The following is a 12,377-nucleotide window of genomic DNA, read 5'->3' as shown; positions in this document are numbered from 1 at the left end:
ATAACGGTAATGGTTGTATGGTGAAGTATATGACAACAATGTCCAGAGCTTTGATTCTAAGTGAATCTTAAATTCAATTAAAATTTTGGGGACTAATTTGTATAATAACTCTTTGTAAATATTATCCATGATTATAATACAATTATAATAAACTGCTTCCTCTGTATTTGGTGGCTGTTGTTTAGCCCCTTGCCAACTACTATCAAACTTTTTTCCTACTGTGATTAAGTATCACACTTTTTCTTAGGGCTGTAGGGATGTGATTTGATTGATAGTTATATGCTATTTGTATCAGATACAAATTTTTTCCTTACTGGGTTGTTTGTACTTGTTTTAGAGATTGTGTACAGTGTGTATGTTTTGAAAAATGAATTTCAATACATTTACACAAGTTCCTCTTATTTGATTTTCATTCATGTCTGTGTGTGTAATGGTGGTAATATGATAACTATATCATTGTTCCTTTCCCAGTCCTCTAAATCATAAGTATCATGTACCTGCATAACCATCTTTCAGTGTTGGTGGTGCAGGACTTAATGTGTTTGACTAACTTTGGATGGAATTTAAATTCTGTCAATGGTAACATCACTTTTCATTCCTTGTAAGGAAGAACGTTGATATTTGTACCAGTAATGTACTGGAACTGTTTGAATTGCTTATATTGGTTACCTGATTTGTAAGGTTAGTATTGAGTAGCACTAGTGTGGCAGAATTGTTAGGGTCAGTGCTTTGATATTTGCTTTTTACATTCAGAATTTATATCCTGCCATGGTCAACTTTATTTTCTGTTCTTGTGGGAAAGTACTAGTCAATGTTGTTGGTTTGTTTTGGCTCTGCACCCTCCCACCAAATCTATGGCTTTGTATCAATAAAAGACCATTATTATTACATCACCACTGGTGTTCCTGTAAATTCAGAACAAGATATAAATTATCTGATTTGGCTATTTTTCCATTTGCATTAAAAGAAATAATTGTTTGCTTTGCTGTCTGAAGTTTACTTTGGATTTCATGTTGAAACCTCTTTTTTCATGTATCTTGTGTATTACTCAGGAGCCCCCCAAAAGGCATGTGCATTGTAGCTTCTTGCTTTTTACTTTTTCATTATAAGTTGTTGGAATTGGTGCAAAAAGGAAAGAGAGCTGGATTGGATAATCTAAAGCAGTCTTTTGGGAATAAATTCCTTCTGGTATTGTTACAAGAAATGCATAGTGTCCAAAAAGTGGGTTGTGGGTGGGTAAGGAAAATAGTAGCAATGATTTAATTCCGCAGAGTTTCATTTCGTAAAAGAAATTTTAATTATTTTGTTATTCAAAAAAAAAAAAATGATATTATTTTGGGTTAAAAATCCTGCTAGAGTCAGCTTTACCTTCTGTCCTTATGAGGATTGATTTATTTCAGTGCCTCACAATTTGTGGCCTTGTACCTCTACTAAGAATTATTAATCAGAGTACAGTGATGGAGTGGCAGTAACATTAATACTAGTTTCACTCATTTGGTGATTAAACTTTTCCTTTCATCCCTCCAGGGTCAAGTGACAGTCAAGTATATGACTTGATTGAATTGACCAACTGCTACTCTCAAATAGGTGACCATGTGTCTTATTATTAGAAATTATTATTCTTATTGAAGTTTAATGTCTGAAATGGTGGTGCTGGATAATGTGCATTGTGGAATTCAGTGATGCTGAGTTCATATTTTACCATGGTTTGTTTTGACTGGGTTGATCAGTTAAACTGTTTTCCTACAAATCTGTGTTCTTATGTCTTGTACCAGTGTGACACCTAATTATTTGCTGAATAATGATTTATTAGAATCAGTCGAGTTTCCAACTGAATAGCATTCACATATTTTGTTTCTTCCCCGACCCTCACACCTTCTGAGATAAATCCTGTTGTGGTGAACTTATCCTTTCATCCTGTTGTATGTTTGGGGAGGTGGATATTCAGTAAGTATACTGTGCTTGTTTCATATATGACTTCACCTTCCCCCTTCCGAATGAAATTTATATTTCCAATTTTTTTCCCCCAAATCCCTCTTCCCGTTGCACATACAGATAACCTTCCCTGCTATTTTTTCATAATGTAATATCACTTATTTTTGTTTCCAATATTATGTGACCAGATTGCAGCTTCTAAGGTTTGATATAAATGCTAGGAAAACAAAAGCATGCGCATAGACAAACATGTTTTCCATCATTTTGAAGATTAGGTTATTTTACTCTTCAATTCTGCTGATACCACCTTCCCTACATTTTTCTTTTTGTCATTTTCCTTTATTAAATGGCCTTCAAAATTTTGTCCACCAACATCCCCCTTTTTTTTTTAAACTAAATATCAAAACCAAATTTGAAAAAAAAATTTTGCTTTTTATGGAATATTTTAAATTGGTTATTGTGATATATTTATGTACTTGCAAGTATGTGCACCCTAGCACGCAATTGCAACTTAAATATGCACTTGTATTCTATACTTAATGGTGTACAGAGAGAAAATGTTACTGTACTTTGGCATGGGCAGAGCCAAGACCCTGAAACCAGTACAAGAGTACTTAAGGGGATTTTGATCAGTACTCAGGTGCTGTGATGCAGTGGTAAGTTCTCTGCATATATTTTTGACTGTTTCTTTTCCCAGATGTGGTCATATTCAAGTAACACTCCTCCGGGAAAGTATAAACTAAAGAATTTTCGATTTCACTTTTCTTACCTGAATGCAAATATTTAATACTGTGGAGCATTTAGTTTCTGCTGAGCTCTGTCCAGAAATTGGTTTCAAAACCCTGCTGGAATTGATTCTCTTACTTCAATGCCATAACATCCTAGTTGTGGTCTTGCTTTGGGGCTTTGTGCTAAATTAAAGAAATATTTCTTCTTAATTGCTGCTGTTTTTGATATATGCAAAACGTGTTCTTCATATAGACAAAACTAAAGGTTGAACTGAGCATGTGTAGACTGACATTTCTTGTTTTGTTGGTTAAGCTCTGTTGCTTCCAGTGAAGGATTTTGGGATGAAGTGCCTGCATACTTGTTGCAGGACGTTACCTTTAGATTATTACCTTTTTTTTTTTTTTTTTTTAAGCTAAGGTCGGGTAGTGATAATGTAGAGGGTGGTGAGATAGAACATTTGGGGTGCCTCTGAAAATCATATCATGTTATCGACAAATTCTTAATATTTTCACAGGTTAAAGAGTTGCTTATATCCTTTGGGCCCTTAAAGGCCTTCAATTTGGTGAAAGATAGTGCAACTGGTTTATCAAAGGGCTATGCATTCTGTGAATATGCAGATGTAATTATTACAGATCAGGTAGGTTTGCTGTTATTGATTTTGCTACACTTGTATCTTGTCTTCTTGCTATTACTTATTAGAAACAGTTAGTGTTAAACTCTACATTCAGTTATCATTCTTATACTAAATTACCATATTTTTGCCATTGGAAGGTAGTAACGTGTCCAAGACTGCATACAATGTTTATGATTAAAAACAAGTATTTCTGTTTTGTTTATATTATATATGTCAGTCATGCTGGTAGAGAGAGATTTAAACAACTTAGTGGGAGTGTGTGAAAGTCAGTGATGCTAATGCAAGCAAACTAGTTAAAGGTTTTGTTCTGAAGTCACTGGTATTTTTATCAAAATAAAATAGTAAATTTTTGTCATAAATTATATTTACTATTACTTTATCAGTTTTGGAGGCACACACACATCATCATCATTGTTTAACGTCTGCTTTCCATGCTAGCATGGGTTGGGCGATTTGACTGAGGTCTGGCAAACCAGATGGCTGCACCAGGCTCCAATCTGATCTGGCAGTGTTTCTACAGCTGGATGCCCTTCCTAACGCCAACCACTCTTTTTACGTGCCACGGGAGGCTGACAACGGCCATGATTGGTTGGTGCTTTTTACGTGATATGTATATATATATAAATGTGTACACAAACTTTTAAACCTGTTGATAGGCACCTTGGGTGTCTTCCACTATATCTTAGGACTAACCAAAGCCTTGAGAATAGATTTGGTAAGACAGACCCTGAAAGAAGACCAGCATATATATGTATGTATGTATATATATATATATGTGTGTGTGTGTGTATGTATACAAGTACCGTATATATATATAATATGTGTGTGCTTAATATACATATGTGTTTATTTTTTTTACTGTGTCATTGTCATGCAAGGGTGTTCTTTGTTTCAAATCTGTTCAGTAAACATGTATGTATGGGTCTGGTGAAATATTTATGGAAAATAAGTAAAAGTTGTCAGGAAAGATATACCATAGAAAATCTATCTGATCCATGTGCTTCAAGTGATTCATTTCTGTGTATATATACATATATTTACTCGATTGCTGACATTTAGCAATGATTTCTCTCATTGCTTTGATCTGCCATTTTCTATTATTAATAAGAGTTTTGGCATTTTTGACGACACACGATGGTAATTATTATTGAATTTCAGTGTAAGTCAGATATGTGAAGATAGTCACCTTGTAATTGATATCTGGGATCTCATTACAAGTTGTACTCTGTTCATAACATATACTACTGCTCATTATAGACTTGTCAGTTTTAAAATAATCGAAAGTTAACAAAACACTTTTATTATAAAGTGTTTTCATATTTTTAAGTATTATTTAGTTTTGCTTTGTGGAATTATGTATGTAACAAAAATACCAAATTGTTTAAAACATTAAAACTTTACTATTATAACAATATATGTTTTATTCTTTTCTTCAAGGCTTGTGCAGGGTTAAATGGAATGCAGCTGGGGGATAAAAAGTTAATTGTTCAAAGAGCTAGTGTTGGTGCAAAGAATGCACAGAACGTAAGTATTTTATTTATTTTTAGAAGTCTGATTGTTGAGCAGTTTTAATTGTCATTTAACAATAGAAATTATTTTATTGATTGCCATGTGAATGAGTCAGCTTTTTCTCCTTAAGTTATATTCTTGATGATATCAGAACGCTTTGATCTGCAGAGCAGTTAATTCAGTCTATCTTTTGCTGAAGTCAGACCACCAGGTATTTTTCACCTGTATATTTCTGTGTTTAATCAAATATAACACAAACCATTAAACATATAAACTAGCTTTATGGAAAGGAATATTGAGAGATCATGGTTGGTAAGCCCTTGTTGATCATTGTTTAAGAATTAATAGTCAAATATTCATGGTTGTTAAATTTGGCCATTAATCTTTTTACATTTCACATTCTGTAGGGATTGTTGCATGATTCTAATTGGTTCTAGAAGTTGACATTAGAAAAAATTATTGAGCTCTTCATACACATACTGTTATACATACAGTTACTGTAGTGCAATCCAATTAATGTTGAATGCAGGAAAACAATACCAACTGACATTAAATAGTACATAATGCAGTATGGCAAATCTATAATTGTCACTGTTGACATTTCTGGTAGTTAATTTTTAGGGATAATGTTCTTCAGTAGCATCAGGAAAATAGATCTTACTCTTGAATAGATGTTGTAAAATCTTCACAATCTTTAGAAATAATAGCCCCCCCCCCCCACACACACACACACATTTATAACTTAAAGATTTAGCTTGATGGTTAAGATTTTGCTTCAGACCCTTCACTCCTTAACCCTTTGGTGTTTAAACCGGTCATATCCGGCCCAAATATTCTACATATTTTATATTCAAATGGCTGATATCTAGCCTCTCACACTTAACCTACATTGACATTCTAAAAATAAACAATTACATCATTGGAATCTCAAAGCTATAAGATAATGCATGATTACTTCAAAACAATTTGAGTGAAAAATTAAGAGGAATTTTTTAATACATTTTAATCTTTGTATTGGTATGTATAAATAACTTTTGTATTTCATCACATATCATTGTATTTAAATGCCTGTACCGTGTGATTTTCCAAATGAAATGAGTGATTTCAGAATTGAGATTGTAATTAACGGCAGTGGTTGTTGTGTTGCTAGTGATAAAACTGATTTATGATTAAAAATTTTCGAGATTTAGAAAGAATTGGTTGTCTTGCAGATTGAACGAATGTGTGCAGGCTTGTTTGCAATTGGTTGTACTGGGTGGGGAACCAAGTCTTAGAAAATAATAGATAATTCACCAAATTGTTTATTTTACAACAACTAGCAACCTGATATATAATTTTAACACAAGTTTATTGGAGTATAAAGCGACAATTTATTCAATATGTCCACTTTCATTTTCCATCACAGCCTTCACACGCCGCCTGAAGGCATCACAACTTTTCATGATGAAGTACTGACATGTCCCACTCTTCCCTCAGGACTTACTTAAAATGATCAACACTTTGATGTGAAGTTCTGTTGGTAGAGTGCTCCATTTTGCCCCATATGGCATAGTCAAGGGGGTTCAAGTCTGGGTTGGAAGAAGGCCAGAAGTTGGCTGGCCAAAAGTCAGCGAAGTTGTCTTTGCAGAATTTCTGCACTTTCTTCACTATGTGCAAGAACACCATATTGTGTCCACACATAATTACCATTGGAGTAGTTAGACTTGAGCCAAGGCAAAACCTTATATCTCAAGACTTAATAATAAACTTCAACCAACACCTTTTCTCTAGATTTGAAAAAATAGCAGGGCATCTTTGTTCCATCAGACGCCATGACTGAGTATCATGACTTGAGTTGGGTGCTTGGTCCTAAATACGCCTTTTACTTCAGAAGGTGACTTAGCAATGTATCATCATTGTGATGGTTTAAAACAGCATCAATGGTAAAAAAATTTTCATCTGAAAATATTTTGACGGTTTGTTCATTGTGCTTCAGGTATTGCAACATTCTTTTTGGTCCTTTCATGCTTTTGGCTTTCATTGCATGAGTCAGCAGGTGTCTTGGGGTCCTCATATATGACCTCAACTGTAAATCAGTGTGTGCAACACTTCTGGTGGTTTTTGGATCAACTTTCATCTCCATGGACAGTTTTCTCATGGATGTTCTTTGGTCTTTCAAAATTTTGGCTTTGAGAGATTTAAGAAATGCATTATTCCATTTTATGTTTGTGCCTTCACTTCCTCACTTTCTCTTGATGCTCCCCATATCCAGCATTCATTTCTTAACGTAGACAGTGCTCACAGAGGCCCCAGCAGTCTCAGCATTACATCAAATTGTCTCTTGGCTTCTTGAGTGGACATGCTAGATCCTATGATTAGAACTTCTGTTTAAATTAACTCTGTATACCTCTACCCTGAAATAGAAAACAATATTTTAGTATTTATGCTCGGATATATGAACAATAATGGTTTCCAAAATATTCAAAGTTTTGCTTCCTCACCCTGTATAACTGCTGTAAAAGTTGAGATACAAGCTATACAATATTGTCTTTGTAACATATTTGATTCAAAGAGCATTATCATATAGATAATGTGTGTGTATAGCTGCATTGGTATTTGGTGTTTGTCCTTTTATTATCCTAATTTATGTTGTTAAAATTTCAAATTAATCTAACACAATCTTAATTATTTTTATTTGTAGCTTGTGCAGCTCCAAATTCCAGGTTTGAATCTGAACCAAGGAGCTGGTCCTCCAACAGAGGTACTCTGTCTTATGAACATGGTCACTCCTGACGAGTTGGAGGATGAAGAGGAATATGAAGGTGAATTAGATATATTTACTACTTCAAAATGCATTTATCATGTATTTTTATAGTCTAAACTTTTTGCTTGTCTATGTTTAGCTAGAAATTTTTATGACATTACAGCCACTTCACTGTGGCTTAGGTTGTTAACTATGTTGTGTATATATTTATCTCGACAATTTATATGCTTACATTTTAATTCATGAAAATATAAATTCATAACATGCACTTAAATGGTTTATAGAAAGTGTAGTGTTGTGAAGGGAACCTACTTCCAAGGGTAAACTGTGTATATATGGATTTACAGCTGGATGGAATGTTGAACTGACTCTTTGAAATGACATGAAAATAAAAGATGTCTTTACCTCAAAATTATTTTGGCATGGAGAATATAGATTGGACTTAGTTATGGTGGCTAGAATGAGAAATGAATAGTGTACTAATGAGGTGTTTCTGAAAATATAGGGAAAGGTATATGCTGCTTATATGTGAAGTACCATAATTTATGGGGGTAAGACATGGGTAATGGATACAGAGAATAGACTGAAAAGAGCAGAAATGAATGTTGGTGGTGGGATGGGTGTCTTTTCCAGCAGAAGTAAGATTCTTTGTTGATGTGACAGTTCAAGACTTAGAGAAATTAAACCAAAACAGTTTTGATTGGATCCTGACTGCATAATTGTGTATAAGTTGGATTGCACAAAGGTGTTTGTTCTCTCTCACTCAGTTCAGTTCAGTTCAGAGAACATATATTTTTGGAGTGTTGACTACCAGTTGTATACTGAAATTGATTTAGTCATCTGTGCCCTCTATTCTTTATATATAAGAAGCCTCAAATTATTATTGAATATATTTTATATATTAATGTCAGAACTATTGATATTGGGTTTGCGTATGTAATTGGAAAAAAATATTTCTTTTGCAGATATTGTTGAAGATGTCAAAGAGGAGTGCGGTAAATATGGTATTGTACGTAGTCTTGAAATACCTCGTCCCATCAAAGGCATTGATGTACCTGGCTGTGGAAAGGTGAGTATTCCATTTTGGTTTGATCTTTATATAGTAAATACTTTAGGGTGCATTCATGGGTGTGTGGATAGAGTTCACTTTGTAACCATGTGGGTTTGAGTCCTATCTCATTGTGTAACACCTTAGGCAAATGTCTTTTTTAACCTTGAGCTGGCAAGTGCTTTGTAAGTGAAATTGGTGGGCAGAAACTATGGAATTTTGTTTTTGTGTGTTTGTGTGTGTGTGTGTGTATGTATGCATATCTTTGTTTGTCCCTCACTACTGCTTGATAACTGGTGTTGACGTTTTTACATCCCCATAACTTAGTGATTTGTCAAAAGAGACTGATAGAATATGTTCATGTATGTGTGAATGTCGACATTCTGTATCTTTGTCACAGCCTGCTTGCAATGGTGTGTGATATTCTCATTTTCTCTTAACATGGCAAGCTGCTTTGCCTTTTCAAAGACCAGTGGAATAATTTTTTGAAAATCTTTTATTTGAAAAACTGGTAAGGGTTGGCAACAGAGAATTTCTGATCTGACTAATATACTACCTCAGATCAGTCTTCATCCAATCCATGGAGTAACAGACAAAATGAAAAAATTGATATTTTCATTGATTCTATTACTATATTTCTGTCTTAAATACATCCCTGTATTTCAGTTAAATTATTGAATTTAGATTACTTTCCATCTCTTTTAGCTGGAATAACAAAATGTAGTAAAGGACTTTATAGAAGAAATCTGTATGCATACACACACACACATCTCATAGTCACCTTGTAGGTTAATTGAAATTACACAATTTTAATTAATTGAAGTTGGATATTTGAAATTTAGTTACTTGTAAAATCAAATTATATAACTTATATCTATTTATGCTTGGCAAAATAGAGAAAAAAACTGCCTAAATTTCTTTTGGGTATGTAAAAGTTTGTAAATAACAAAGGCTAACGAAAAAGATGTTTCCTCTGTTTTCAGTAAAACAGCTTATGAGGAATGAGGCATAAGATACAAACATAGAAATTGTTTTTCTTCGAAACCAGAATGTTTCTATACGTGTATATATGTGTATGTGTGTGTGTGTGTATGTATATGTGTGTGTATGTATATATGTGTATATATATATATATGAGTTTGTGTGTCTGTGTTTGTCCCACTAGCATTACTTGACAACCGATGCTGGTGTGTTTATGTCCTCATCACTTAGCGGTTCGGCAAAAGAGACCGATAGAATAAGTACTGGGCTTACAAAGAATAAGTCCCGGGGTCGAGTTGCTTGATTAAAGGCGGTGCTCCAGCATGGCCGCAGTCAAATGACTGAAACAAGTAAAAGAGAGAGAGAGTTCTACTGAAGAACTAGTAAAAATCTTAAAATTTCTGCAGTAAAATTACATCATTGTTTAATGTCTAATTGCCCATGAATTTTCATTAGGATAATTATCTTCAGTGCTGAGCCTCCTCAGGAAGATCATGAGCCCAGTTGATTATCTTAGTTGATCACCCACTGATGATTGTTAGGTTTGGGTATCTTGTTTCCATTTTTTGATACAGCATATCAAAGAATTAAATAAATAAATAAACTTCAAATCAGGTAAAGACGTCCTGACAACAAATTACCTATTGGTTTGTGTAATTAGCCTCCATTATTCTATGGAAGACTGGAATTGGAATAATCAGAATACTGAAATAATTAATGGGATTTGTTTGAAGATTGATTGGATATTCTTTTTTGAAATATTATTCAGTTGTTTTCAATAGAAAATCAAAAGATCTATGTGTTAAGCTTCATTCTAAAAGCCAGTTTTACTGTGTTTATCTTGGATTTTAGAATAGGTACACCATATCCTTGTATGTCTTAAGGCGGTAACTAAAAGGGTTGGCATCAAAAGAGAATTCAACTAAAAAAAACGTCTCACTATTCAATCCATGGTTGTATGAAAAAGCTGGCATAAAAATTTTATGTCACTTTTCCTTTGAAAATTCTTCAAATTTAGAATTACTATTTAATCTGAAGCTTATTTAATTTTATAAAAGGTTATTAGAACAAAAATTCATCATAAAAATGGATGGTGTACTGCAAGTGTCTGAATTTAAATTACTAAAACAAAATGTCAATATTTTGATTTTAAAAATAAATTGGTAGATACCTGTGATGTCAAGAGCTTTGGTAGTGGTATCAAGTGATTTGGTAATTAAAGGTTATGTACATTGATCTTGTACTAATTGACTGGATAAAGGACCTGATTGGCAGCATGTGGTACTGCAGAAGACCTGTTCACTCACAGTAAGATACACTCTTACTTAACAGTAATGTTTAGGGGCTGCAATGCTTGTACTGTCAGGTCCACATCTGCTGCTCCTTGCTTTACTTTCTTAACACCTCCACTCAGTTTCCTATTGCTTGTAGTCATGGTGGCAGTGGAGTAGGAGGAGACCACGAATAAATGATATGTGAAGCAGTTGGTGTAGTGGGGACTGAATACAATAAAAAGAACAGCAAAAAAAACCGGTTACTAAAGAATTTATGTAAATTTTTTTTTTCCTTCTAGATCTTTGTGGAGTTCAACTCAATCATCGATTGCCAGAAGGCTCAGCAAGCATTAACAGGCCGGAAATTCTCAAACAGAGTTGTGGTAACGTCATACTATGACCCAGATAAATATCATCAGAGAGAGTTTTAATGGAGAGCCCAGATCCCCCCAATTTTTTTTTTTTTTTTGTTCTCACCTCTGCTTATAACAGTAACAATACCACCACCAACAAGAACAAGTTTGGTTTTTACTATTATCTATTATGAAGAGAAAAACAAAAGAAAGACCTAACAACAACTGAAAGAACGAAACTGCAACAACTACTAACTCTAAAAGTACAGTACACCGTGTCATTTATCATCTTGTATTTTTTTTACGTTTCTGATAGGCTAAATGTACATTTTACTGTGTCATAACAACAACAACTAATACAACTTTCTAATCACATTTGCAAACATGCATCCGTGGTGCATACACACACTCACATAACACATTCCTTCACCCACCCCATCCATCACCACCACCCTATTTCATGATTTCATGTTTCAATTTTAAACCACACTTATTTTTTATTTTCTTTGTCTTGATAACCATCCTATCTCTTCCCCCTTATCCAACCAATCCTTTCCTCTTCAATGTTATTACGGCACAGTATTATCTAATCTTCATCAAATACTATTACTACTACTGTTACTATTACATACTACTGCTACTACTACTAATAGTAATGATAATATTAATAAAAAATATAAAGTCTTTTCTTCAATGATTTCTTAATTTTTGAATATGTTTTTGTGGATGGTCGACTAGGTCTTCCCATTCTGTCCTTGCCATTCACTATCAATGAATTGTCTCTTGTTACAGCCCCGTTCCCTACACAACATGCATATAACTTTAGGTGTATAAATGCAATGCATGCATATTATATAATAATAATAATAAAATTATTGTATACAGTGCTCAGGTGCACCACAACTTGTCAGAAAGTGCATATAAAGTACATGCAGTAATGTAAAAATGTCTGGAAAGTGAACAATGAGTCAGATACATGCTTGTGTGTGTATGGAGGGGAGAAAATCAGGTGTAGTGTTGGCGAATCTCAGAAAGCATGGAAGTTTTGAAGGATGCAGTGCTCCAACAACTAACAACTGATGCCGGCAGTTTGTTCCATGCTTCAGCAACTCTCGCGTGAAAAAATGTTTCCTGAAGTCATGGGAGCTGTGCTGTTTTCTGACATTGTAAA

At 34.0% G+C, this 12,377-nt stretch overlaps 1 protein-coding gene and 1 long non-coding RNA gene across 2 annotated transcripts in view; both read left to right on the top strand.

The window, feature by feature from the left end:
• Positions 1 to 1,788, top strand: part of LOC118764282 — a 2,886-nt gene extending 1,098 nt beyond the window's left edge. Inside the window, exon 2 of the long non-coding RNA XR_005000081.1 lies at positions 1 to 1,788. This exon is cut by the window's left edge and continues 216 nt beyond it. This is a non-coding gene — a long non-coding RNA (uncharacterized LOC118764282).
• The window catches only part of LOC115213769 (splicing factor U2AF 50 kDa subunit), a 43,021-nt gene extending 31,121 nt beyond the window's left edge, over positions 1 to 11,900 (top strand). The window contains exons 8-12 of the mRNA XM_029782598.2: positions 3,179 to 3,301; positions 4,736 to 4,822; positions 7,488 to 7,608; positions 8,516 to 8,619; positions 11,153 to 11,900. Of these exons, the coding sequence (XP_029638458.1) occupies positions 3,179 to 3,301; positions 4,736 to 4,822; positions 7,488 to 7,608; positions 8,516 to 8,619; positions 11,153 to 11,284 (567 nt within the window). The 3' untranslated portion in view covers positions 11,285 to 11,900. The remainder of the gene's footprint in view (positions 1 to 3,178; positions 3,302 to 4,735; positions 4,823 to 7,487; positions 7,609 to 8,515; positions 8,620 to 11,152) is intronic.
• Positions 11,901 to 12,377: the final 477 nt, after the last annotated feature.

This window comes from Octopus sinensis, linkage group LG7, assembly GCF_006345805.1.
Source record: "Octopus sinensis linkage group LG7, ASM634580v1, whole genome shotgun sequence".
Lineage (NCBI taxonomy): Eukaryota > Metazoa > Mollusca > Cephalopoda > Octopoda > Octopodidae > Octopus > Octopus sinensis.
This window is presented reverse-complemented; position numbering and strand designations above follow the sequence as displayed.